This window comes from Anguilla anguilla, chromosome 9 (genome assembly GCF_013347855.1).
Source record: "Anguilla anguilla isolate fAngAng1 chromosome 9, fAngAng1.pri, whole genome shotgun sequence".
NCBI lineage: Eukaryota > Metazoa > Chordata > Actinopteri > Anguilliformes > Anguillidae > Anguilla > Anguilla anguilla.
The window spans coordinates 11,201,742-11,227,331 of record NC_049209.1 but is presented as its reverse complement, the minus strand read 5'-3'; the positions used below and the strand labels follow the sequence as shown (position 1 = coordinate 11,227,331).

Below are 25,590 nucleotides of genomic sequence, written 5' to 3'. Positions count from 1 at the left end.
CAAGAACGCCCCCCAAGACTGAAATGCAGACCAAGACCAGACTTACCAGGTCTTCATAAGACAAAGAGTAAAGACCTTTCATCTATCCTATGCAGAAAAAGTAAGAAATAGCAAATTACAGAACAGGAATCTAATTTTTAAAATGTAATTATAACATCCCCCCCTCAGAGATTTTTAATGAAATATTTTATATTATTATGAATAGGAAACCTCAACTTGTCCTTTTATATTGCATAAAATTCAGGAAGAAAAGTCATACTCATTTGCAGCAACAGAAAATGAGCACTGCATATCAGATACATTTAGACAAGTACCCTGCTGACTTTGTGCCTTTCTGTAAATGGTTTGAACCATTCTCGTTGCTGAAAACATATTGAGTACATCAGTTAGGTTACCCTAAATTGATTTATCCTTAAAAAGCTTTTCTATAACTAAAATACTCTCAGTCAGAATATGCCACGTCGATGGAGAATGGCACAGCATGATTTATTCATTGCTTTTCAAGGGTTACTTAATATGCATTATTTTTCCCAAAGATTTATGTAACATTGTATGGTGCCATTGCATAACAGTCATTGAACATTACAAAATGGCCAAATAAAGAGGGGTTTTTGTAAATCGTTTTGTGATGCTAAAGTTTCTATAGGATGCATGTGGTGTCTAAACAGTCCAGCTAATCTGCCTAAATGTTTAACCAGAAAATGTTAAGTTATCTAAAGTTGACACAGGTCAACTCATTTTAGATATATTTAGACTATCTAGTTAGCAAAAACCAATGGGAAAAGTTAAGTATTGTGGGTTTTATGAGGATGTAATAGGCAGGAAAAAGGATAAAAATGGCATAAAGAATAGCAAAATAAGCCATGTAACAAAATCCTTAGTGTGTACATGGAGTTAGATGCTCAGTTAATATATTCTATGTCTGCTTTGTGCTTCATTCTTTTTTCATTCATTTCATATTTTCCTTTCCAGAGAGCCATTAACGGGGGCAGGGTGAGCCTCCAATCATTAGCATCTCTAGAAAATAAAAACCCACAGGGCAATATGTATGCAAATTGTTCACACTTAATTCAGTTAAGTGGTGAAACGAGGCTTTCCACTGAATTGCAGATCACAAACCGATACATAAGCTATGCCCTTGGATTTCTTCCACCATACAAGAATATGTGCAGCTGCATAGACAGAAGGAAGAAACTGATCTGTAACAATGGGAAAGGAAATTACATCATACCCAGCATTAACGGTATGCCAGATGTTGCTAGTGGGACTGTTTCACAGTCTGAAACTATAAGTAAGTAAACAAAGTGACAGCAGATGTCCAGAGTGCCCGAGTGGCTATAAAAGTCTAATTATAGTTGAGACGGGGCTCTATGTGAGGGAAAATTCACAGGGGGTAGGAGTTATAAGGCATTCTTAGAGGAAACAAATATCTAAAAAGCTTTTTTAAACCTCAATTTTTGTTTAATCAAACTTTAGGTCATGTTTTTTTTACACTTACAGTCATTTACTGAAATAATTCAGGTTAAGTACCTATCTCAAGAGTACTTACGGCAGCACTTCAGCTTGCTGATGAGACATCATACTCTATTAGGACCGCAATTTTCTTCAGTATATTCTGTCTTTCACTTACAGAGTGAGGAAAAATAAATTCACTCTGAGTGGGTAACAAAAGCTGTATACCTTTTCAGCCAACATTAAACTGTCATTAGCATGACATAACACCTGTCATAACCAGCCATGACAGTGCATTACTTCAGTCAATGCCATATGGAATGCCAGTCGTTTGGCTGGATTTGTTCAACTCAGACTGGATCGTTGTCCATTTATTTAACTCAGCTTTAGCTTTAGGCAACGTGGTGATTTGTGACATCGACTGATACAGCTGTTTGGATCAAACAGACATTAGACAGGAACCGGAGAATAATGTACAGTCTTATGATTTTTACCGATATAGGTAGGTCACAAAAAGCATAAATGTAAGCAAAAATAAATGAAAGAATGATTGTATCATACAACATGGAATTGTATTGAATTGCCTTACTTTGAGTTAACTTTTAAAGCTATTAAAACTGTTAGGTGTACCCTGCACCATGGTGTGCAATCATAGCCAATGGATGTTCATTGTTTCTATTAAAAAATGATGAATCTATCTCCAGCAATATTTTAATTTTGATTCCTTGACATGCACACACAATAGCCGAGAAACACTTCTGGTAGAAAAATTCACTTGCATATAGCGAAAACAGACTTTTGGCAATATCTCACGAAATATTAATTGAACTCTCCTGCCGTTCATTGGAGACAAAGAGATGCGAAGTGAAATACGTTGTTCAAGTTCGATGCATCTACCTATGGTCCGTAACAATCGACGCAGAGGCAAGGAACCCCATGGCACGCAGTGGAGTGTGAAGTGGATGGCCAATGGGATGAGCACACAGTGTGCACCCAATGCTCATGGGAATTGTTGTATCATGTAGTCACCAAAAATTGTCTTAACTATTTCAGATACCTACAATAATTCTTTTCATAGAAAATACTACCAAAAATATCACCTGTCAAATTCAAGTCAACACTTATGAATTCTACTCGTATTTGGCAGGTGGCAATATCAAGCCCTGCTTTTTAGTATGGTCGTAATTAACAAATGTTAGCTGGCCAATAAACCTCAGCCACTCAATGAGAAGAATGGTGGACATGTTAGAACAAAGCTGAAATGTAAGAACCGGCTGTACATTTGTAATTTACGTCAGTATTTCAATAATGAACTTACAATAATGAACTGATCGTTGCAATAATTTATATTAATTATAATATTTCTCTAACACTAAAATAACATATTGTAACTCAAGAGTACTTCTGGTGAGAGTAAGATGGAAGCTCCGAACTCGATCTGCTACCGGCTGGGAACTGTGAGCCATACGCAGCGGGTGCAAGCTGCACAGCTCTCAGAAAAGGATTGTACTCTTGCTGCACCAATCTGCATCTGCAGCGAAAAATGGAAACACATGAATTTAATTACAAGTCAAAGTTAAAGACAGATGTTGATTGTTGATTGAATCCAGGCCTTTGTATTACATGCTGCCTGAGTGGAAACTTCCAAGTAAAAAGAATATTATTAATGTGCATGGAGTATTGGAAAAACTTAATGGCATGGTTTTAATGACTAAATTATTCAATATACCAATAATTGCTAAATTGCATAATGACACACATATATATATATATTTAGCAAAAATAGCGCAATTGAATGAACCTGTGTTAACCTTATGCTTTTTAACTGAAGTTGACATGCTCTGAAAGAGAATTGTGCAAAGAAAAAGTATCTGAGCCCAGCCTTTGGCCTAGATTTGTCATTTTGTCCTGATTTACAATAAAAAGCACGTTTGTGTTTTTTCTCGGAAAAGTTTTGCGCATTATTGCTTTGCTGTTCGTGTGCAAAGAATTAACCATAGAGGCATGGGATTTGTAGTTCAAATAAAAATGGAAATATTTCTGCTGGTCATGGTAAATGGACTGCATTTATATAGCGCTTTTATCCAAAGCGCTTTACAATTGATGCCTCGCATTCACCAGAGCAGTTAGGGGTTAGGTGTCTTGCTCAGGGACACTTCGACACGCCCCGGGTGGGGATCGAACCGGCAACCCTCCGACTGCCAGACAACCGCTCTTACCTCCTGAGCTATGTCGCCTCCTGGTCAGACTCAACTCGCTCCAGATTGAAACACCCCAATACATTTTGGGCAGATGTTTACAAATCAAGGGATACAATAATGAAAATGGTGGATTGCTGTGTGTTACGCAAACCAATATGTAAAAGCATTCCTGACATTCCAGCTAAATCCTCCAGGGCTGTATCACAGAGGTTTGGAACAGAGATTAATATATACTAAATCAGCACCAGTGGATTGGGGCTGTGGTGAACACTGGAGCAGGACTGTGTTGAGCCATAATATATTTAGAGAAGACCCTGGGAACTGGCTGTCTAAGTCTCTCTAAGCATTGTGAGGCAGGGGGACTGGAGTGGGCAGAGGAACCAGGTTGGGATGTCCTTATTTAGTCAATGAGGAGGATCACAGCTCGATCTAGTCTCCCACTGCTGAACACAGGGAGCTCTCAGAGACATGCAGTCTGGGCACTGGTTAAGAACACTACACCAACAGATTCATAATAGAGATCACTGCATATTATGTCTCCAGAAAAAGCTGTCTTTCACCCCTTTTCCTGGGTCAAATCAATCTAAAACCTTCATTTTTTCTCACCCATTTGTCTTGTGGAGTTGGTTGTCAGCACTTTCTGGAACATAATGGTAAACCATTTAGGATTATTCTCCTGGATATTAAGATGACTCCGCAACAGAACAGCAAGCCCTTCTCTGAAGAAGACACCACTGAGGTAAAGTCACGGATTGAGGAAAGGGACAAGGCAAGTACAATCCAGAAAATGCACCATATTCCCACAGCAATTAATACTGTAAAACTATTCCTATTAGAACTGATAGATTAGTAAGCCGAGCTGCAAATAAGCTATAGTTTTATGTAGTTTCTGCAAGTGGAACCCCGATCAACGACTGGGTGGGCTTCGCTGTGATCTCAAAAGGTTGTATTAAATAGATTATGAGAAATAGATACATTTGAAATAAAATATAGGAAATAGTCATTTTATGGTATGTTTCCACCTTAATGGCTGAAGGTCACTTTGACCCCTATGAACTATACAGCTTGGCAGCAGAATATTTCATGTTTTGTAGTGTATTAGAGAGGTACAGTGCAGGTTTTCATTTAAACTGTCTCGAACTGTGCAGTTCTTGTTTGGCTGTGTTGTCTGTACAACAAGTCTGCATACACATATGCAACAACCAAATGAATGTGTCAATGTTGCATCTGCTGAATGATGCTTTGTCTTATTTATTTTACAGAACAATTAGAATCATCAAGTTGACACTACTATTTACTATTTCCATTGCTGGGAATGATAGCACTAGTAACTTAAGGATAGAATCAGTGGTTAGAACAGGTTTTCTGTTATTATTCAGAATTCAGAAAGCACAAGGAAACACTTTTAAAAAAATTGTTTGCATGTATAATGCCCCGATTCCTTTGTGTATGGACTTTTTACAACAGTCTATGTAAACAGACTGTTGAAATGCAAGCACATTTTATTGATTGCCTGGCAGATTGTAACAAATGAATGGTATTTCATACTTATTATAGAATTATTTCAACCTTAGCATAAAAACATAGTCTGCCATTTGGACTTTTAAGATGAATTTAACAGATAAAATGTTAATATCTCTTTAGTCTTAGAAGCTGAACAACATTTGCCATGGTAGAACAGAGCAACAACAGATCTAAATGTCCATAGTTCATTTAATACCAAAAATCATTTTAGTTGTCTAGTTGATCTACACTGCCTCACAATTTCATTACAATATTCTATTTACCCCATTATATTTTATGGATTCATTCTGGGAATGTAAATCCAGCTAATTCAGAGCTGGCATGAATACACGTAAATGTTACCTTTAATATCCACAGAATGCTCTTCATTTTCATCTGTGAAAGCAGCATTCTTTCTTTTATTATAGGGATAAAATACTTGTTGGAGAAGTTAAACATAATATTGTGTTTTGTGATAGCAACAAGGACCATCACTGAGTAAACACAAATGACGGAACTAAAGAGGGATAAGTACATAACATTCCTAAGAATATTGCATTGGCGTCATCTTCAGGAGAACATGCCTTTCTGCGGTTATGATTGGGGGATATGGGGCCATTCTGTGTACAGTTAATTGTAACCTGTTTTATGGAATAGGCGGGTTGATGTTCATAAGTATGATTGAATGACCTCTTGGCTGTTGCCATAGCAGGCCACAATAACAAGCTTGAGTAGGCATAGCAATTACAGTCATCATCTCTCCCAGATGTAAAATTGATATAGTTTTAATTATCCAGAACATATAATTCTCTTCTGCTTGTCTTCTGCCTGTCAAATTCTCATCTGCTGGGAAATGACACTCGCCATGCATTAACAAGAGCTCTGCAATTAGAGTACATTTTCAATGTAAGCACACACAAGGGCAGCGTGTATGGTAATCATGGTTTATTGGCTTATTCAACATTTGCCATGCAGGTAAGTGTTTACCAATATAGCTTGTTGAACTTTTCCCCCTTTTCTGCCCTACTTGGAATGCCTAATTACAGATACATATCACTGCATATCAGTGCTAATTGCTACAAACCTCCACAATAGATTCAGCAGCTGCTTCTCATCCTTATGTGGTTTGACAACTTAGGCTCACACAGATATGAGTTGGAGGAAGACCGTTCTTGTGCAGGTGCTTGAGAGGTGGACTTGCAGGCACAAAATCAACCAGCAAGGGTCGCTGGTCCATGATAAGACACCGTCATCTTTGCTAACTGAATCCCACCGATACCTGGGCGATTATAGAGCCAATTGTGCACCGCCATGGCGGCTGCCCGTGGGGCCCTAGAAAAGTAACTTTAAAAAAGTAACTTAACAAATGCCAGTCCATGGGGCCCACCAATCCGCATGAACGGTGCCTTAAGTGAATGAGCCACCAAAAATTCCCTTGCATTCTTTTATTAATTATTTGGTTATTTGAGACAATAAGCAGCTGGCTGTTGTTTTCCACCTGAGCTAATGGGCCCAGGATAGGAAGGGTTTCCTGAAAAACAGCAGCACAGTGCAACCAGGATACAGATGGCTTTATCCCTTGTACAAATTTTTAACATGTTTTCCCTGTCCTTGAAAAATGCGGTGAAGAATTTCTAAAATTAAAAAAAAAAAAAAAAATATATATATATATATATATATATATATATATACTCTCACCACTTTATTAGGTACACCTGCTCATTGACGCAAATGGCCTGCTCCTCCAAACAGTGAATCATGTGGTTGCAACTCAATATATAAAACACAGACATGGTGAGGAAGTAAAACATTTTTGTTCAATCAAGCATTACAATGGGCAAGATGCATGATTTCAGTGACTTTGACCTAGGTAAAATTGTTGGTGCCAGATGTGGCAGTCCCAGCATCTCAGAAACAGCTGTCCTCCTGGGATTATCATGCACTACAGTCTCTAGCATTAAGAATGTTCTAGAATGGTATGATGAACAAAAAACATCCAGTGAGCTGCAGTCCTGTGGCTGCAAACAAATTATCAATGAGAAAATCAGCAAACTTGTTTAAGCTAAGAGCAAGGCCACAAATGCTCATATAAGAGCTGTTTGCTACAGTGGTGTGCAGAATGGCACAACACTCTGACGGCACAACACATCAAACCTTGAAGCAGATTCGCTACAATGGCAGAGGACCACGATGGGGTCCAGTCCTGTCAGATAAGAATGGGAAGATGAGCCTGCAGTGGGGACGCAATCACCAAAACAGGACAACTTAAGATTGGAAAAACATCGCCTGGTCTGATGAATCTCGATTTCTGCTGTGACATCCAGACGGTAGGGTCAGAACCCATGGATCCATCCTGCATTGTGTCAACAGTAGAGGCTACTGGTGGCGGTGTAATGGAGTGGTGAATGTTTTTTGGCAAGCATTAGGCCCCTTAATACCAACTGAGCATCATTTGAATGCCACAACATACATAAGCATTTTTGCTGACCACGTGAATCCCTTTAATGACCACAGTCTACTCTTTTCAAATGGATACTTCCAGCAGGATAATGCGCCATTTCACAAAGCACACATCATCTCAAGCTAGTTCCACGAACATGACAGTGATTTCAGTTAACTCAAATGGCCTGCACAGTACCTAGATCTCAATCCAATAAAACATCTTTGGGATGAGGTGGAATGGGAGGTTTGCAGCATGAATGTGAGGCTGAAAAATCTTCAGGATATGCATTATGTGATTGAGTGCATATGGACTAATATCTCTTGGACTTAAATCTCATGGCATTTAAATCCATGCCATGAAGAATTCAGGTTGTTCTGGAGACAAAAGGGGCTCCTACCTCGTACTAGATAGGTGTACCTAATAAAGTGGCCGGTGAGAGTATCTTATCCATCCAATAAATGTTTCAAACCAACAGGGTGTTGTAGTGACTGTTAGGCATAGGTTTCAGTGAGCAGATTCATATATAAATGCCTATTTAACAACATGGTTCAAACACAATTTGGTGTTGTAAAACAGGTGAATCCATGCAATACCTGGATTTTGGGGGGTTAGTCTGAAATCAAGACTTTCTTGGTTTCAGACAAAACGTTTTCAGTTTCCTCAAGATATTGCATCTACCATGTGCACCTCATTCCCATTCTTAATTGTCTAAATATAAATTTCAGAGGCGTCAATTGTATGTCACCAGGTACACATTCATCTCTGGCACTCTTAATCTCTGCTTTTCAAACCAGCACTCTTCAGTAAACTGTGGCTGCGAAGTACGTCAAACCCACAAACCTGCTCAACATCAAGGACAAATGTTTTTGTAGCAGACTTATCTCTTAAAGTCAATCAGGCTCAGACTTTTTCCAGCACGTCCTGTCTTATAAATTCCAAGCAGGAAACCCTACAAGGGATGCAGCTCATTTGGTAAGAAATAGAAGCTCCCGCTTTTTTTCTAAGTCTCACATCATGGAAACAGTTGAGCAACTGGCCATGTAGTTGAACAACATGTAGTAGAGAGGGCTTTGTTATCTCAGTGACCTGATGCCTTTTATCCTACCAAAAACACCTAAATATTTCTCAGTGGACTGATGTGCTGACGTCATTTTATGATCTTTAGGTTCAACTTTAATAAAAGATGTTGCAGATACGGACAGGGCCTTGACAGTTTATTTCTACCCACCCCCACAGAGAATGAAGACAACAGTTCAGAGGCGACGGTCTACGCCCACGGCTATTACGAAAGCTCTCACCAAATCCAAGTCTCAGAACAGGTCAGTCTATACATACTGTGCTTCTGGCATTCATGTGTCTGCTGTATCTATCCATGTTTGTTTGCCCTTTGTATCATTGAAGGTTGACAATTTGTATATCACTTTTTTTTTCGGCCACATTATCCCTCCTCTGATCCACATATAACTCCCCTGTTTTCTGTGGAATTATATTGATCTTGTGTTCACAATCCTGAATACACTGGTGATGTGTGCATCCTTCGATTAAATGTCATGAACACCTTTTATTATAAAATGTAGTGTAATTTCGCCGACAGTGGATTGAATATGGAAGCATATGGATCTAACAGTAGAACCCTAAATCCCTGCAATGCATTTTTGTCCCTCTACAAAAATGATGTCCCCTTTGTCATGCTGAAACCTACAATAAAAGGGACATTCAATAAAAATAAAGTGAAGAATATTTTCAAACATATTTTCACTGCAAGATGCTTGGAGTTCATAAAAAAAAAATGTAATACTTGAACTTTTGTTCTGCCAGCTCTGTCTTAAACTGATCTTAAATCTGGAACTTGTCTTAATGTCATTGCCTTACAGCTGTGCAACTGCTGGAAGATTTCCTTATTATGAAAAGACAGGATTGCTACAATTAATGAGCTTCACTGAATTAATTTTCTATGGAGGCGATTTGAATACTAGATTGGGGGATATGTGAGCAGATCTTGAAGGACAAACATGGCGCAAAGTTATAAAAGAGCTGGGCAGAGAGAAGCTTCGGACCGTAGAGGTGTTGGATGCAGAGCAGGGCTATGCTTTGCGTTAGCTGCAATCTACTGACGTTCACGCTGCCCCAGAGCTGAAGTTCAGGTTAAGCTTTTGGATACTTTACCCCGGTCGCTAGGCTCTGTTCAAGCTTACTGTCTCCCTGGGACGTTTCCCAGCACAGCCCTGCGGTCGGTAACGTTGCGTTCTCCATCAAATTCCTGCCTTTATTTGGCCGTGGAGTTGCTCCATCGTGGTAACGGCAACTAAATAACGAGAGGGGGAAATCTAAACAGCGTCTGTGAGATATGACCATGGAATTCTAAGCTTTGTGCCATCTTAACTCTTAACTTAGCCCCAACCCAAAAAGAAAAAGGGGAGGGGGGTTGTTTCTAGGTTTACGAGAGTTTAAGGATAAATCCCTTCATTCTGAGTGGTCAGGCACGCTCTCTTCCATGCCTAGCGAGGTTTCATACTGACGCACGCAGTCACAGCAGTGGGCCTTCAGGCACTAAAAGAGCTGGCAGATGACCATAAAACTGCTAAGCACTTGAAACAGAAAAAGTGATATGCTACAGATTCAAGCCTCAGAGCTCCGCATAAAATAATTAAACACCATCTACAAAGTGTGCTTATAGCTTCTATTCATTATGACATTAAGCTGTTGAATTTAAGTGTCTGTTCAGAGCTAAAAAAATTATTTAAGCTCCCGAGAAGATTATGCTTGATTAAGGGAAAAGTGGTTCTTCAGAATTATTATATTTAATTTATTGGAAAGGAAATTTTAAAAAAAACTTTTGGCATACTCCTCTGATCACCATCTCTTTTTCTTGAATTGCTTTATCAGTCCAGTGGCCACAGAATTATAATCTGAGGATATTTGTAAAACTATATTATTGGCAATTAGCTCAGGCTTATATCCTGATATACTTACACACATTTTTTAACATAGTATCCATTTATACAGCTTGGTATTTACTGAAGCAATTCAGGTTAATTTTCCCCCACCAGGGTGTCAAATTTACTACCTTCAGGTTACAAGATGTTACAAGTCCACTTCCATAGCCATTATGCTGCACTTCTTATTTTCTAAAGAACTCCATTAATATAAATCTAAGTTTAAAAAGTTTACATTTTTCTTCTGTATGTCAGGTGAAATTTTGTTATTTTTGAGCAAGCTTTAGTTAAAATTGAGAGAGCTGCCTGTTCAAAAAACCAACCTCCACAAGAAATTAAATTAAAAATATGGTGATAAAAAGGGCCCTAGCCCCAAAGGAAGGATTTTGGCAGGAGAATGGGACAGATGGTAAAGTCAGAATGAGATGGCAGAGGAGCACTGAATGCCTATTATGTGATTTCCACACACAGGGATGGAGTTCCGGACCTTTCCAGGAACAGCAGCCTCATCCAGGCCTTTGCCTCTGAGACCTCATCCTTCATCACAGAAGAGTGTGTGCACCTGACCACAGGACTAAAGACCCTGGAGAGACACCTACTCCTCTTTAGTGACACTCTCGTCATTGCCAAGGCTAAGTGAGTTTTTGGCTACATGCTTTCCTTAGAGGCTAAATTATAGGCTTTAAAGACATGATTTGTTAGTCAACTGACAAATCAATATTAGCATAATTATTATGCCACTTAGAAAAGAAAACCTCCCGTGAAGTATTAATACTACTGCATATAGTCACCATCATGTGCTCTACCTCATCCAGCATCATTCTTTAATTAAAATGATTCAGAGCATGTCCCCAGATGCATTGCTGATTACTTCCTGTGGATGGTCTGGGTTTAGGTCTTCCTCCAGTTTGAAGCTGAAGCAACGAGTGAGGCTGTGTGAGATGTGGCTGGCTTTCTGTGTGGAGGAAGTCACCAACAGAAAACTGAATTCAAAGAACTCGTTTGTCATTGGCTGGCCAACCACCAACTGCGTAGTCACTTTCAGGTACAATTTGACCCAAAAATTCTAATTTAAAAATGTGGGCAATAGTAATGAACAACTGACAATGAGATAAATATTTCAGTATACGGTCTTTTGTCAACATGTGGATTATTGAGTTGAATGCATTGTTAATTAACAAGTTAATTGAAAGTTGAGTAAAGATGTCTCATCTGTACATGTAATCTGGGAAATTCAATTATTCGATCACAGAGACTGAAAAAATGTATTTTATTTCAGGTAATCAATTGTGGATATGTAACTACTGTTAAACTATTAAATCACATTTTACATCAGTATGAGTTAATGAGGCAATACCCTATCACTTTTCAGTTCCTCTGAAGTAATGGAGAAGTGGCTTTCTGCTTTGCAATGGTAAGAAGGAAAATTATTAATGTCTCCATGTTGGCATATTTAAATGCGCTGGCATTTCATATTTTATTTCATTTTTGTTTGTTGCACAACCTGTTTAGATTTACTGTTATGAATGAAGGGTCAATAAAGAGCATTTTAACGTGGTGTAGAACAACAAATAATATGTCCATTCGATACGTCTCCACACAGGCACATCGCCAAATCAAAAGAGGATGAATATCCCCATAAAATTGCCTTGAAAATGATGGTGCTGAGTGCTGGAAACAGTTTATCAGTACGTGACATCTATTTCTGCTTTTATACTAAATATGAATTAATACTTCAGACATATTGTAATTGCTTTATTCCATTTACTGATTAATAAATTAATATCTTTCCTTGCCTCTGTGATTCATTCACCTCTATTTTCCATTGTTGTTCTTTTACAATTCCTCTCAGACAACGACTGTACAAGTGTGTAACAATGACGCTGCTGAGAAAGTTATACAGACCACTGTCCAGCAGCTTGGAATTTCAGTGAGTAATTGGCCATAATGCTATATCAATTCTGTATCCCACTTTAAAGGATATATTTTTGTTCGCTTAAACTCAACTTATAAAAAAATTTCAAAGCACAATGAAAATTGTCGGTGTAACAAACTCATGCCAAATTAGACCTTGATGATCTTTCTGTCATACATAACAGTCCTCAGCAAACTTTCAATAAGATATTTGTCATTCCTGAACATAGAACCATTGGTGACTGTTTAAGTTTTCCAGAAGGAATTTCCTGTCCTCTGGCACATCTGTGACCTGGCTGTGTTACTGCCCAGTTCCTTTCCCCCTGTGAAAATAATTGACATTTCCTCTTCCCGCAGGGCAGTCCGACTGACTACCATCTCTGGGTAATTTCAGGGAAAGAGGAAGTGCCATACCCACTCATTGGTGAGAGAATGTGACAGGCCTTTTCTCTGTAGTAAAGTACCTCCGTTGTTTCTAGCTACTGTTTTGTATGATCTACAGCCTTTCTCTGTCTCTATCAAGTAGCCCAGGACATAACGTATTTAGCATTGCAAATCCTCAATTCCCAGTGCCCTTATCTGGAGGTCATTAGGAATTAATATTGTAACAGGCAAGGTTCTCATGAAGAAAGGCATATACCCTGAAAGCCAAGAGGATTTAAGGTTAAATTATTTTAAGCTTATGCACATCTGAGATGAATGTCTGAGTGTTCATGTCCCTGAGAACAGCCACATAGTCTCAAAGCATTGCTTGAAAAAATTAAGGCAAAGCTTGATGGAAATACATTTGAAGAACGGTCACACAGTTCTGTCTGAAATTAGATTAGGTTTTTAAGGAGACACAAAACTAATCTGAACAAAGCAATATAATCAAATAAGAACTAGAGCCTGAATTATATTCTGTCATTACTTGCATTAACCTAGATTCTTGGCAATGGCCATTTATAATGAAAAAAGAATCAGAGGGTTCAGGTTAGAGGCAGAATTAATGGTATTTCAATAGAAAGCATGATGTTGTTCCAGTCCTTCACTGGCTGCTGAATACAGCTGCCTAAAAAAAAGCATTCAAATAATGGGTGAGTAATGCAAGGAGGAACTCATTATCTACTAATAGAGCTTGTCGGGATAGTAGTGAAAGGACATTTCTGAGTGAGAAGAGACTATAAAATATTTTTCATGCTTTAATGCCAATCCTTTCCCACAGAACAGTGTCTAGAAAGGTCACCTGTCCTGCCATTTTATGGTTGTTTCTCTTGAGCTGGCATGCACAGAGCTGTCATAATGTGAAGCGAGGATATCTCCGGGACACAGCCTAATTAGGGCTCCACACAAATTTTGTTTTCCAGGACACGAGCACCCCTTCAGCATCATAATGAACTCCCTGCGGGACGCGGTAGGCCAGTCCTACTTAGCTAACGATAATGTCCTGAGCCCTGACGGAACGCTGTACTTGGACCAGCTGCCCAAGGGACGCCACATCCAGTTCATTCTCAGGCTTAAAGCAGCCGTGCACAGCCACGTCCGAGCAGGTGCATTAACCCGTTGCCGAATTGTTATCCTGAAAAAAAATGGGCCCCGGCATTTCGGTTACTTAAATTGCCAATGTTTTCAGACATGTGAAAACACAACCTGTGCCAGTGAGCGATTCCCAACCAGTGGCACTTGAGTCGCACATGGATTATGGGAAAAGCAAATGTGGTGTTCAGGAAATGTTAACAAAAAGCATATACAAATAAATCTTTTATTTCATAGGTGCAGGTGCATGGTTGTAATGTTATACTGCTGCATAATGTGGCTTTTTAATTAGCCTCATGAACATTGTCAACAGTGAGACTAGGACAGGCAGAAAGTGGCAGTGCCTCATTTTGGAAAAGGAGATTTATTACAAAATACGAGTAATATTTCTCTGGATACTGCTTGTGCAAGGCATCAGTTTCTATCCATGCAAAATTAAATTACAGATTCTGAATTAACACTTCAATGATTGCATAAGCTTGGCTGGGTGTTAGTGTAAGTAAACAGAACACCCCAGACTTCAAAATGTTGCAGAAGAAACTAATCTTCTTAAATCATATTTCAATATAGAAGCAGATGATCTATGCAATGTTGAAAATAATCCAATTGAATGCATATTTGTGAACTAGACAATTAATTAAATGTCATTATGGCACAATCAGCTATCTGAAACAATTTCAGATACCAAGCAATATGTAAATATATGCACATTAAATTAGAGTTGAGTTGGAAGAAATCTAGCTTGAAAGCCAATTTTATGTGAGAACATTTTTTAGTTCTGTTTATTGCAGTAAATGAATAATTGGGATCAGTAACTTTCAAGAAAAAACAAAATAACTTGAAATGCTTAATTATTATGTATAACTTTCTATATACATTATATTTTTATTTTTTTATATATATATTATATTATATTGCAGCATTATTCTGGTGAAGTTTATGTCCTTCCTCAAAGATGCATACGTTTGGTTTTTCTCAAATGGAAAGCATTATCTAAACCTGAAGGAAGACGTAATTTAGAATGAAGATAGCAAACAACTTCCTGTCACGCTAGTACAGTTAGTTCCACAAACATTATCACTGTTACCCTTCCTGTAATTATGTCAATTTGACTTTTTTCAAGCATATGCTAGTCTTGCTTGTGGAAAATCATAAAAAAGTAAAAACACTAAATTGGTATGTGAAGTGTATGTGTTGTGACATTAAATTCTCTTGAATTTAAAATAGATGTGGATGGAATAATTGAAAATTGAGAATTTTCTACAGACAACAGTTGTGTGCAATACATTCTTCTTTAACTCTTTGTGTTCTGTTTACTTTTAGCAGATGTGAAACTGTTAGCCTGGGTCAAATAGAATGTGGACTTTACCTGGATTTTAAAACATTTATGCAAAAAATACTCAAAGCATATATTTTTTTAATCTCAATTCCAAATAATATATACAATATCTATTTTATATGGTTACTGGTTGCCATTTACCTCTGCTAGATTACATTACATTCATTTTTTTAGATCACATATAACAATGAAAGTGTTCATTTTTTGTGAAGGTTAATAAATAAATAACAGATAAAAATAGATCATATTTTTTTAATAATTCACGAAAACAAATCACGTTTATCTGTGAAAATTTTAAATGAATCGTTTTCATGCAGGAGATTATTGATATTTATTGTTTTAAAATGGCATTCTCAATTATTTTTCATCTTTATATATTCAAAGATACCATATAGATTAAAAGACATAAAGCAAATAATACAGATGAGGAACAAGAGAAACAGAAAACAAGAACCATATTTACACTGGTTTACTGGTTACTGGTTATGAAATACATCTCTCAATACTGTCATTCATCTTTTACTAAACATTTAAACAGGTCAATTAGACCTGAACTGAACAGAAGGGTTACAATTATACCATTTATCTTAAAAATGTACTTATGTATTTTCTGTAAATATCTGAAGTGCTTTACTGCATAAATGTTGTTTTCAGATTCCTTTCAGAAACATTTTAAGAGGAAGAAGTCTCTAATAGACTGGGCACTGAGACGAGGAAATGGCAGCCAGTCCAGCAACCAATCAGATTTTCCCACCACTCCCCAAAGGTTATTTGGCCACTCGCTGCCCTCAATCTGTCAAAACGGAAACCTGCCTAAACCAATAATGGTGAGATGCATGCTGTCTCTCATTCTACTATTGACTTGACACACAGCAATTCCATTGATATTTTTGAGCAACACCAATTTTAATACCCAGCAAGAGTGTAATTTAAATGTGACTCAAACTTCTTTGTTTCGCAGTTCACAGAGGTCATGGCCCTTCCCTTTTGTTATGAGGAAACCTGGGGTGCTGACCAGCATTAATTAAATGTGTGGTTCATGGGACCGAACTGTTAGTCTCTCACATAATTATAGTTGATAATTTTCTGCATATTCACCTTTAATCAATTAACATTTTGACACTCAATTAAATGCAAGCACTACTTTTTTCAATGAAAATGCAACAACTGTATTTAACTGACAGTTGTAGAAGGGTAATGGATTTGGAACCTGACTGAGGTGTGCGTGGTGTGGTGGTGTAGAGGTTAGAGAGTGAGTCACATAATCAGCGTGGTCATGCCCTCCTCGGGTGCTGTATAAAAGCTGACTATACATTATGAAGGAGAAATATGCAAAACATGAATTTTGAATGTAATCACCTTGAATGAGTTCCTAAAGAGATATTTTTATAAGCCCAGTTCAGACCAAAGATTCACAATGTGATTAAACTGTTTTGGAATGTTGCAGAGAGGAGGTGGAGGTGGAGTTTTAGAATGTTGCAGCTCATTGCATCACAAATCTTTGTTCTGAATATCAATAATATTCAATAATATCAATATCAATAATATTCAAAGAGGTTAAAAAAATCAATGCTCAGATGTTATCAGATGAATCCATGTCTCACAATCAATCCCAATCTCAATTTAATACAAAGCTTGTCCTTAGAATACAAATTCCAGTCCAATATCAACCCTTGGAAGAGTAGGTTTGTTTGGACAGTTTTTTCAAAATTCTAAGTCAGCAATCTATAATTCTATTGTTTTCAAATACTAGAAGTGATTGTTACATCAGCATTATAATGTTTGGTTAAGAAAATTCTAATTACATATGACTGGAACATATTGTAGTCTTACCCTTAAAGAGTAAAAAAAAAAAGCAGAATACATTATATTCTTTAGATTGCACTGTGTTTATTAACTTCTTATCCACTCTCTCTCAAGGACATGCTGTTTCTACTGTACCAGGAAGGCCCAGCAACAAGAGGGATTTTCAGACGCTCTGCTAATGCCAAGACGTGTAAAGAACTGAAGGAGAGGCTGAATGCAGGAGATGCAGTTCATTTGGACGGGGAGTCTGTGTTTGTGGCCGCCTCTGTAGTCACTGTAAGGCTTTTGGAAAATCTCTCTTTTGTATTTACATTTTTGGATTATGTCAAATGACACTGCTGTGTTTTGTTGTGTTCTTGCCAAGTAGACCTGGTGTTGCATCACAGCTGTGTCCTTCTAACAGTGTAGCCACACCTATTGGTCCACATCCATAGTTCTTGCAATACCGTAATTCTTGCATCCGTAGTTCTTTCCTCCCATGCACATGATGTCAGGTGGTGCTTATCATAAAACAGTTCACAAGGCAGCTCACAGACACAAGTCACATGAAGACACTCCACGTATGTCTTAATGGACGGAGTGTGGCACAGTGGGTAAGGAACTGCGCTTGTAACCGAAAGGTCGCAGGTTCGATTCCCGGGTAAGGACACTGCCGTTGTACCCTTGAGCAAGGTACTTAACCTGCATTGCTTCAGTATATATCCAGCTGTATAAATGGATACAATGTAAAAATGCTATGTAAGTTGTGTAAGTCGCTCTGGATAAGAGCGTCTGCTAAATGCCTGTAATGTAATGTAATGTTAATGGGATAACTTTCAGGAGCCAAATTCACCAGTGGGAATTACTGATGAGCAATGAGGTACCTTCTTGAGTGGCTCAAACCTTCTCTATCCCCGGGCAACACCAGAGGCAATTATGCATCATTGTGCAGGCTGCCTGCCACAGTTGGTCCTGGCACAGTCCGGATTCAATGCCCGACCACAGGGCCCATCCATGCAATGGAACAGTGTCATAATTTAGATGGGCCACCTGGCATCCCCTATTTAGGAGACTTGATTAGAAAGTGAGCTGCCAAGCTGTACATTGACAAAATAAACTGAATATTTCTCTCAGTACATCATATTCTTCCCATTTAGGATGTTATACATGAAAATCATGTAAACATTGTTTTCAGCCAACATTGTTTTTAATCTATAGGATTTTTTGCGCAACCTCCCAGGAAGTATTCTGACCACGGAACTGTATTCCAAATGGATGGAGGTTATGGAAATTGATAATACAGATGAGAAGATTAAAGAAATAACAAGGTGCGGAATGTTCTCTCAAGCAAAACGTTTAGTGCAGACGACTAAAAGTTCCCTTAATATTATGTTAAAGTTAAATTGATAAGGATTAAATTTGTCAACCACCTTTCTAAGATGGCATTTTCATACAGTCCTTATTTTCACAACTTTCAACTTCTGTCTCGGCCTGTCCCCCCAGTTTTTTAATTGCATAATATGTAACAAGTTACCCATTCTCAATATTTTTTATTATTATTTATCATTATAATAATTGTGAATAATGTTTTATTAAAATTGTGGGTATTTTTGTTGCTATATTTTTTGTTGGATTTTCCATCAAAATATATGACAGGAGGGCACACATTGAGTTATTACAGAACAAAAAGGAGTATATATCCCTCATACGTACATGGTCCTCATTTAACACACATACATTCTGTTTCCAGATATAAGCATTTGTATCCACATACTTATTGAAGTAGAATACGTTAATGCAGTGGTGAATACTATGCTAACATTAAAGTGAGGGTATGTAATTTAACGCCTTGCTGTCACTGACAGGCTGTTGGATGAGCTCCCTGATGCCAATGTCACCCTGCTGCGCCACCTCTTTGGTCTCCTTTACACCATACAAGAGAAGTCAGAGGAAAACCAGATGAACGCTTTTAACTTGGCCCTCTGCATCGCCCCCAACATGCTATGGCTTCCTGTACCCACAGGGCCCGAGGAAGAGAGCAAATCCATACAAAAGGTACAGCTGACCAGACCTCCCTTTCCACAATTCAGGACTGTCTTTGGTGCTGCTGAAAATAATATGCCACTTTCGTTTTTGGTTAGCATAGTTAACTCACATTTGTGCTTTTATGAAGATTTGTCTTCACTCGCTGGTCTGGATATATTGTTTGTCAGGCTTGGCACAATTGATAATCACAAGCCTGTTTGGATTCTGCTAAATGAATGCTGCATAATGTAAGATAAATGAAATTCAGATAGGGAAATGCTTCCTCCAGAATCCTCCACTGTGTTTGGTTTCTTTGTTGTTTTAGAGATGCATGCTTGAGTTTTCCCACCAGTGTTACCGTACTTTGCAGAGTTTAATCAAGTGAGGAACTGAATTCCGGAGATAGTAAACAGTCCCTGGAGAAAAGCAGAATGCTCTGCAGAGCCGGGGAACTTGTAAATTAATTGCAGTAGGGCGTGTTGGGGATTTCACTGGAAACGTGCACTGAAATACAGATGCATCGCCATAAACAGTTCAGCACATCTGAATTTCTGTGAGCACCAATACTGACTACACTGAATGCTGCCATAAATAGCATTAAGTTTTTATAGCTTCATTCCATACTAAGGAATGTTTTTTTGTTTGGTCAGCATTATCCATGTTGATTTTGGGGCAGCATTACTGATGGTCTTCTTTTTGTTTCGAACTAGGTTGCCGGTCTAATCCAGTTCCTAATTGAAAACTCGCCCTCCATTTTTGGCAATGACATCGAATCTCTGTTTACTCATCTAAACAGTGGTGAAGGAGCTGTTGAGGATTCCATAGGTACATTCTGCATTTATAATAATGGAAAACAAGCTTTACAGCATCTCAACTTTTGGCACTGTTTGACCTGGTGTATCTGTCTGCTTTTCAGATGATTCCTTCCATCAACTGTACTCCTCAGATGAGTTTGATTCAGAGCAGGAGAGGCTGAGAGGATTAAACCATACTGAGAAGGGCCAGGTGGATGAGATGGACCCATTTAAAAAGCTAAACCTGATCAAAGACGGTATCTATGGCCGTGGGCACGTGGATGACATATCCTCCTTCTCCAGTAGCTCCGTCAGCTCCCTGACTGGGATACAGGGCATCGAGTCCTCCCGGGACCGCTGCTCCTCGGAGCCTAGCGTCTGCCAGGGTTCTCCGCTCCTTCCACAGCTCCACATCCCTGTCGCCCGCCAGTCTAGCTGCGACGCCGCTGTGATGCGTGGTAGGGTTGATGGGACCCAGCACAGGCACAAGCTGAGCGTTGAGACCACCAGGGGCGGCAGGTCCAAATACACTTTCTGGAGGTCGCCTCAGATCCCTTCCAGGTTCAAGCATTCCACCCACGGGCCAAGCCTGTCCAACAGGTCTAGCTTTTCCAGCTTGTCCTCCACAGCCACCTCGCCGTCAGCTTCTTCTTTGAGCTCTCTGGACAGTGCCTTCTCATACTGCTCAGACTCTGTGTTCAGTTCTGCCAACTCAACCTCCATGCCCTTTTTGTTGGGACCCTCTGCAAAAATCAGACCCTTGACCCCTGACGAAGCAGGCGGGTACTCCATGGACTGGAACAGGACATTACCAGCCTTCACGGAACGCGAGCCTTGGGATTTAGGCTGGTGTGATGAATATAATGAAAAGGATGAGGAAAACAGCACATTTGGCGTTGAAGCTCTTGATGGTAACAGCAGTCCATATGCAGAGTCTGGTCGCAGGCAGCCCAGCTGTCTTGAGAGCCACTGGGCTGAGCTGCATGAGAATGAGAATCCTAGATCTCAGCCTACCATAGAGGAGGTGAATGACAGTCAATCTGAGGCAACAGAAGTCCAGATGCACCTGCCCAATAAACTGTCTGAAACATCTGAGCAAAAATGTCAAAGCAAGGAGATGTCCATCAGACACATACAGCTGACAAGGCCCTGTAAATCTAACAGCTTGGAGCCCAAGAAGGAGACCATAAAGAGGACCAAAATCACATTCTACATGGGCTCCAACACAATGGTGGAGAAAAAGCAAGCCTCCCAAATCACAGAAGGGCATGACTTTTCCATGAAGGTGTTCAATGCAGATGCGGGACCTTCAAATGGCTCAGGGGCAAAATGTCCAGCCGTACAGGTTCAAATACCCCAGTCTGTGTTTTATGGCCAGGATATTCCTTTGGTTTTGCAGTCAGTTGTGACCAGGCAGCCTGAACGCTCTAAGGAGCAGTGTAAGCAGGGGAAAATTGATTGTGAGGGAGACCCAACGCCTGAACATTTAACTGAGTGCGGTTCTTCCTTGCCAACGACATCCAAAACCCACAGTAAGGCTCCTAACTCCATACGTCACACAATTACAATAAGACTGCCGGCAGCTGTCCGAAATACAGTGAAGGAATATTTCAGCCACAGCGAAAGTAAGAACTGCCTTACAGATGCAAAAGCTGTGGAAAAAGAGCTGGCAAGAATCAAATTAGAATGACAAACAAGGGACTTATAGGGGAACTAAAGTATGGTTTTGTAAAAGTACCATATGAAGAAGAGTATTTGTCTGACTGTACTGACATTGTGACTGAGTTTTTACTGATTTAAGTAGAAAACATTCAATGAAAACATTACAGTATTCAATGAGGTGTACGAAAACTAATCCATTAAGGAATTGTGAAGCATTTGTTTATAATGTCAGATTATGAGTGAAGCAGAAACAGAATAATTAATGCAAATGCCACCTTTGTGCCACCTTTGTTTGACTATTTCAGTTGTCTGTAATTCTGTCACAAGTTAATTTTCAAGAGCACAAACTCACAAAAAATTATATTATGGTGTGCTATGCAAACCAGGGCTGTAGTGGAGAGTAAACACAGGTAAACGCCATTTATCCATCTTTTTAAAAAGAGGCAGAGCATTTACTCACCTATTATCCATTTAAGAGCGTTGATTAACCATTCACATTTTTGCAGTTTTCCACAAAGTTATATCAAGATGAATACTACATTACATTAGGATGTTGAAACAGGGACTCCGGTGGCAAATTATGTCATTACCTCCAGGCTTCAGTATCCTCTGTCCATTCATCAGGGTCTGTTACAGTATGCATTTAGTAAACTCCATGCAAAGATACAGCTGTTATAAAAAAAAACTAGAGAAGCAATCCGCCTCTACCATTCATACATGAAATTATTCACTACCCATCACATCTCCTCAAAGTTTTCTGCTTCTACAGCTTCATAGACAACAAAAGTGGGTGTGTCTTCTGTTACCAGGAAGTGCAATTGTCCCTGTTATTTGCCATTGCCATTTACAAAGTCCATAAATACAAGTAACGTGTCTTCATTACGCCTATGAGTTCACCACAATACAAAACAAGCAGGTCGTCTAATAGTCATGTCAGTCATTTGGTAGTTTTTATTTTCACTGAATTAAACATCTTTACTGCCCATAGTATGCAAGTGGACTACATTTCCATGCAACAACTTCCCTTTCTTGCATTTCAGCCAAGCCATGTCCTAATCTAGCTAGCTAATGCTATGGCTATTACAATAACTTTTTTTTTTAAAAGCATGACAGCAAGAGCATTAACAGGGGTGAAACCCATAATTCAGGGCATGTCGAGGAGTGCAGTTACTATCAGGGACAGCTAACTACTACTGTAAGGGGTAGAATGCTCCTTGTATGCATATGTAGTTTCTCATAAGACAAAAAAACGAACTATGGTCTTGTGTCAAAAATGATGCCACTTTGGAGGTTGTTTTCACCATTCAGTACTTCTTCACTGTTGTAACAATGTCTTGGAGGTAAAAAGCTGGTGTGGCATGTTGTTTTTCTATGATTGTTATTACCAAAACATGGATAGGGAAAATGGCTTTCCTGGTACCAACTTCCGGTGTCACAGACACAGCCCACTTCTGTGGTATTAAACTGTATTTAGCCTCCTTGGTATCAACAGTTGGGCATTGCTATATGAAAGTAACTGATGTAATTTATGAAGCATTTTAAATCTAATAATTTTACAAGATAGCCAGCAAGGGGGCGCAGTTGTACGGAGACAGATCAGTCTGAATTTATTGACAAATGCATGTATCATGATCCATAAATAAGAGTCAAGTCACAAATGTGTTTCACTGTCTGCAAACACATATCTCTCAGCTTGTCTTGTCAATGGTCATTTAAATGAATGTGCACTGATTTGTACATGATACAAATGCATGCATATTTGTGAATACATATTTTCCCTTTGGCACAAATACCTCATACTTTGACATTCTCAAATGTATAATTTGCTTGTGACGTGTTGAATCTGCATTAGCAGATCAAGAAACGTGTGCATTCAGTGATGTAAGTCTGTGAGATTCCTTTTTACTCTCGCAGTTTGTGCACTGTGATCCGAACACAAATATTCCGATGCACACACAAATAGCTGGTTGTCTTCTTCTGTGGTGGAGGACTTGTGCATTACCAGATAAATCTGCCAAGGGAACCCTGGCTCAAAAATGCAAACCCACTTCTGTGTTTTAGGACTACAACATGTAACACTCTTTGTGTATGGATCGGTAGCTGTGTGTGGATCGGTAGCTTGTTTGTGGATTGGAGCCAGATCGGAGTGGGCAAACTGCGAGAGAAAAGTCACAAAATAAATTTTAAAAATTTAGGTTTTCATGCACAAGGTATGAGGAATTTGTGCAAACGGGAAAATATGTATTCACTAATATGTATGCATTTGTACAAACCAGTGCACATTTTGTTTAAATGACAATTTACAAGACATAAGTTGAAAGATATTTGTTTTTGGATTGGAAAACAGAATTGTGACTTCTCTTCATTATGGATCGTGACACATGCATTTTCAATAATATCGAGACTAATCTCTCTCCATACAGTTGAATTGCAATATTGAAATGAGTTTCTAATTCGTTTTTCACTCTTTTTTAATTTTTAATTTTATTTTAAGTTTTCCTTAGTTGGCCTTGCTAGACTGGAATAGCTAGGTACATGAAGTTAGGTAACTACTATAACTAGCAAAGTAGCTAACGTTACCAATAGGCCTGTATGTGAGAGCACTACAAGTATGGATCGGCTATTGGACGTTCTGTTCCAGACCTTAGAATACCGCATGTTAAGACTGCTGTTGTCATCCTTGGGTAATGGTAATCATGTTTGTTTCTACTGTAGCAGTTTATTTTGTTTCATATAAACTTGTACCTCGGTGAATAAACCACTTTTGATTTGCATTAGTTTCAGAGCCTGTTTAAACTACTTCAACTAATTATTAATTAGAATACTAATGATAATTTCACTTTTTTACAGTGTTGAATTGCATTGCATTACTTTTTTGCAACATTAAATTGCATTACTAAAATCATAGAGAAATCAAATATTAATTGTTTAATCATTCTATTGTCAGTGATTGATTGCTTTCAGTAGGCTATTCATATTCATACTGTATATTGATTATCTGAAGAAAAACACGTTTTCAATGCGGGGGTGTAGGAATGATTTCGAAACTGAATGCGTAAATGTAAATGCTAGCGGGGGTCCGGGGGCATTTCCCACCAGGAAGAAATATTTTGGAAATAAAGCACTTAAACCCTTATTTCAAAAGGACTTCTGAAAACAGAATATGCTAATTACTGTTGTTGTAAAGCCACATGGTTCTCATGCTAACTGCTAATTAATGCAAAAACTTTTACTATACACGGAGAAGTAAACTCGACTAACATATTTTCCTGACAAGAGTGTTAGCTCTATCTGTATTATTATCAGAAATTGATATGGTTCCGTTTACCAGTGAATTGTAGGCAAGTGGTTACCTAGATGTCAGAGGAAATACTGTATAGCAACCGTCTCTAAGCAGGGGTTGGTGGATTGCAGTGTTAAGCATTCATTTCCAAAGGTCTACATTTTTTTGCAGCATAAACTCTACAGGCTGGACTTACTGACAGTTTCTTGGACCTAACATGGCCTTCAATGTACAAAAACCCCAGGTTGCCCAAGCATACAAAACATTGTCTGTGAGTCATTCATTCAAACTTGCAAAATCTAGGCCTGCCATTAAAAGCATTCATGTCAAAGTCAGGCCAAGTTACAACAAACAGTATTACCTATCTTAGCTCACACAAATTAAACAAGCAGTATTCCATAGCAATGCTACCCAATATTTTCTTTTTGTACTATGTTTGTTGATAATAGTAATGCAAATAAATGTAGACTATGAGAGAGAAATGCATACACATAAATACATACAAACACATACATTCTAGCTGAAAGAAACACATAGCGATGGATTCAATCATTTTTCCTTTACCATGTCTGACAAATAAATGAAACTGACATATTTTTTAAATAGGGACATTGTGCACATAACAGACTACCAATTGTTTGTATGTTGGTAAAGGATCTATAGGGCTACCTAACATTAAGTTAGAAATGTGGCAGTGGAATTGTAGGCTAGCTACAGTAGCCGAGTTGAAAAACAGCT

The 25,590-nt window shown here is 38.6% G+C and overlaps 1 protein-coding gene across 1 annotated transcript; it reads left to right on the top strand.

Moving 5' to 3' along the window:
* Positions 1–4,047: 4,047 nt before the first annotated feature.
* Positions 4,048–24,346, top strand: arhgap20b (Rho GTPase activating protein 20b). Its single transcript, XM_035432358.1, has 15 exons — positions 4,048–4,422; positions 8,836–8,918; positions 11,007–11,171; positions 11,431–11,580; positions 11,908–11,949; positions 12,139–12,223; positions 12,388–12,465; positions 12,807–12,873; positions 13,796–13,978; positions 15,958–16,130; positions 17,224–17,385; positions 18,307–18,416; positions 18,954–19,143; positions 19,824–19,938; positions 20,030–24,346. The coding sequence occupies exons 1-15, from the start codon at positions 4,342–4,344 to the stop codon at positions 21,595–21,597; spliced, it is 3,252 nt and encodes a 1,083-aa protein (XP_035288249.1). The 5' UTR covers positions 4,048–4,341; the 3' UTR covers positions 21,598–24,346.
* Positions 24,347–25,590: the final 1,244 nt, after the last annotated feature.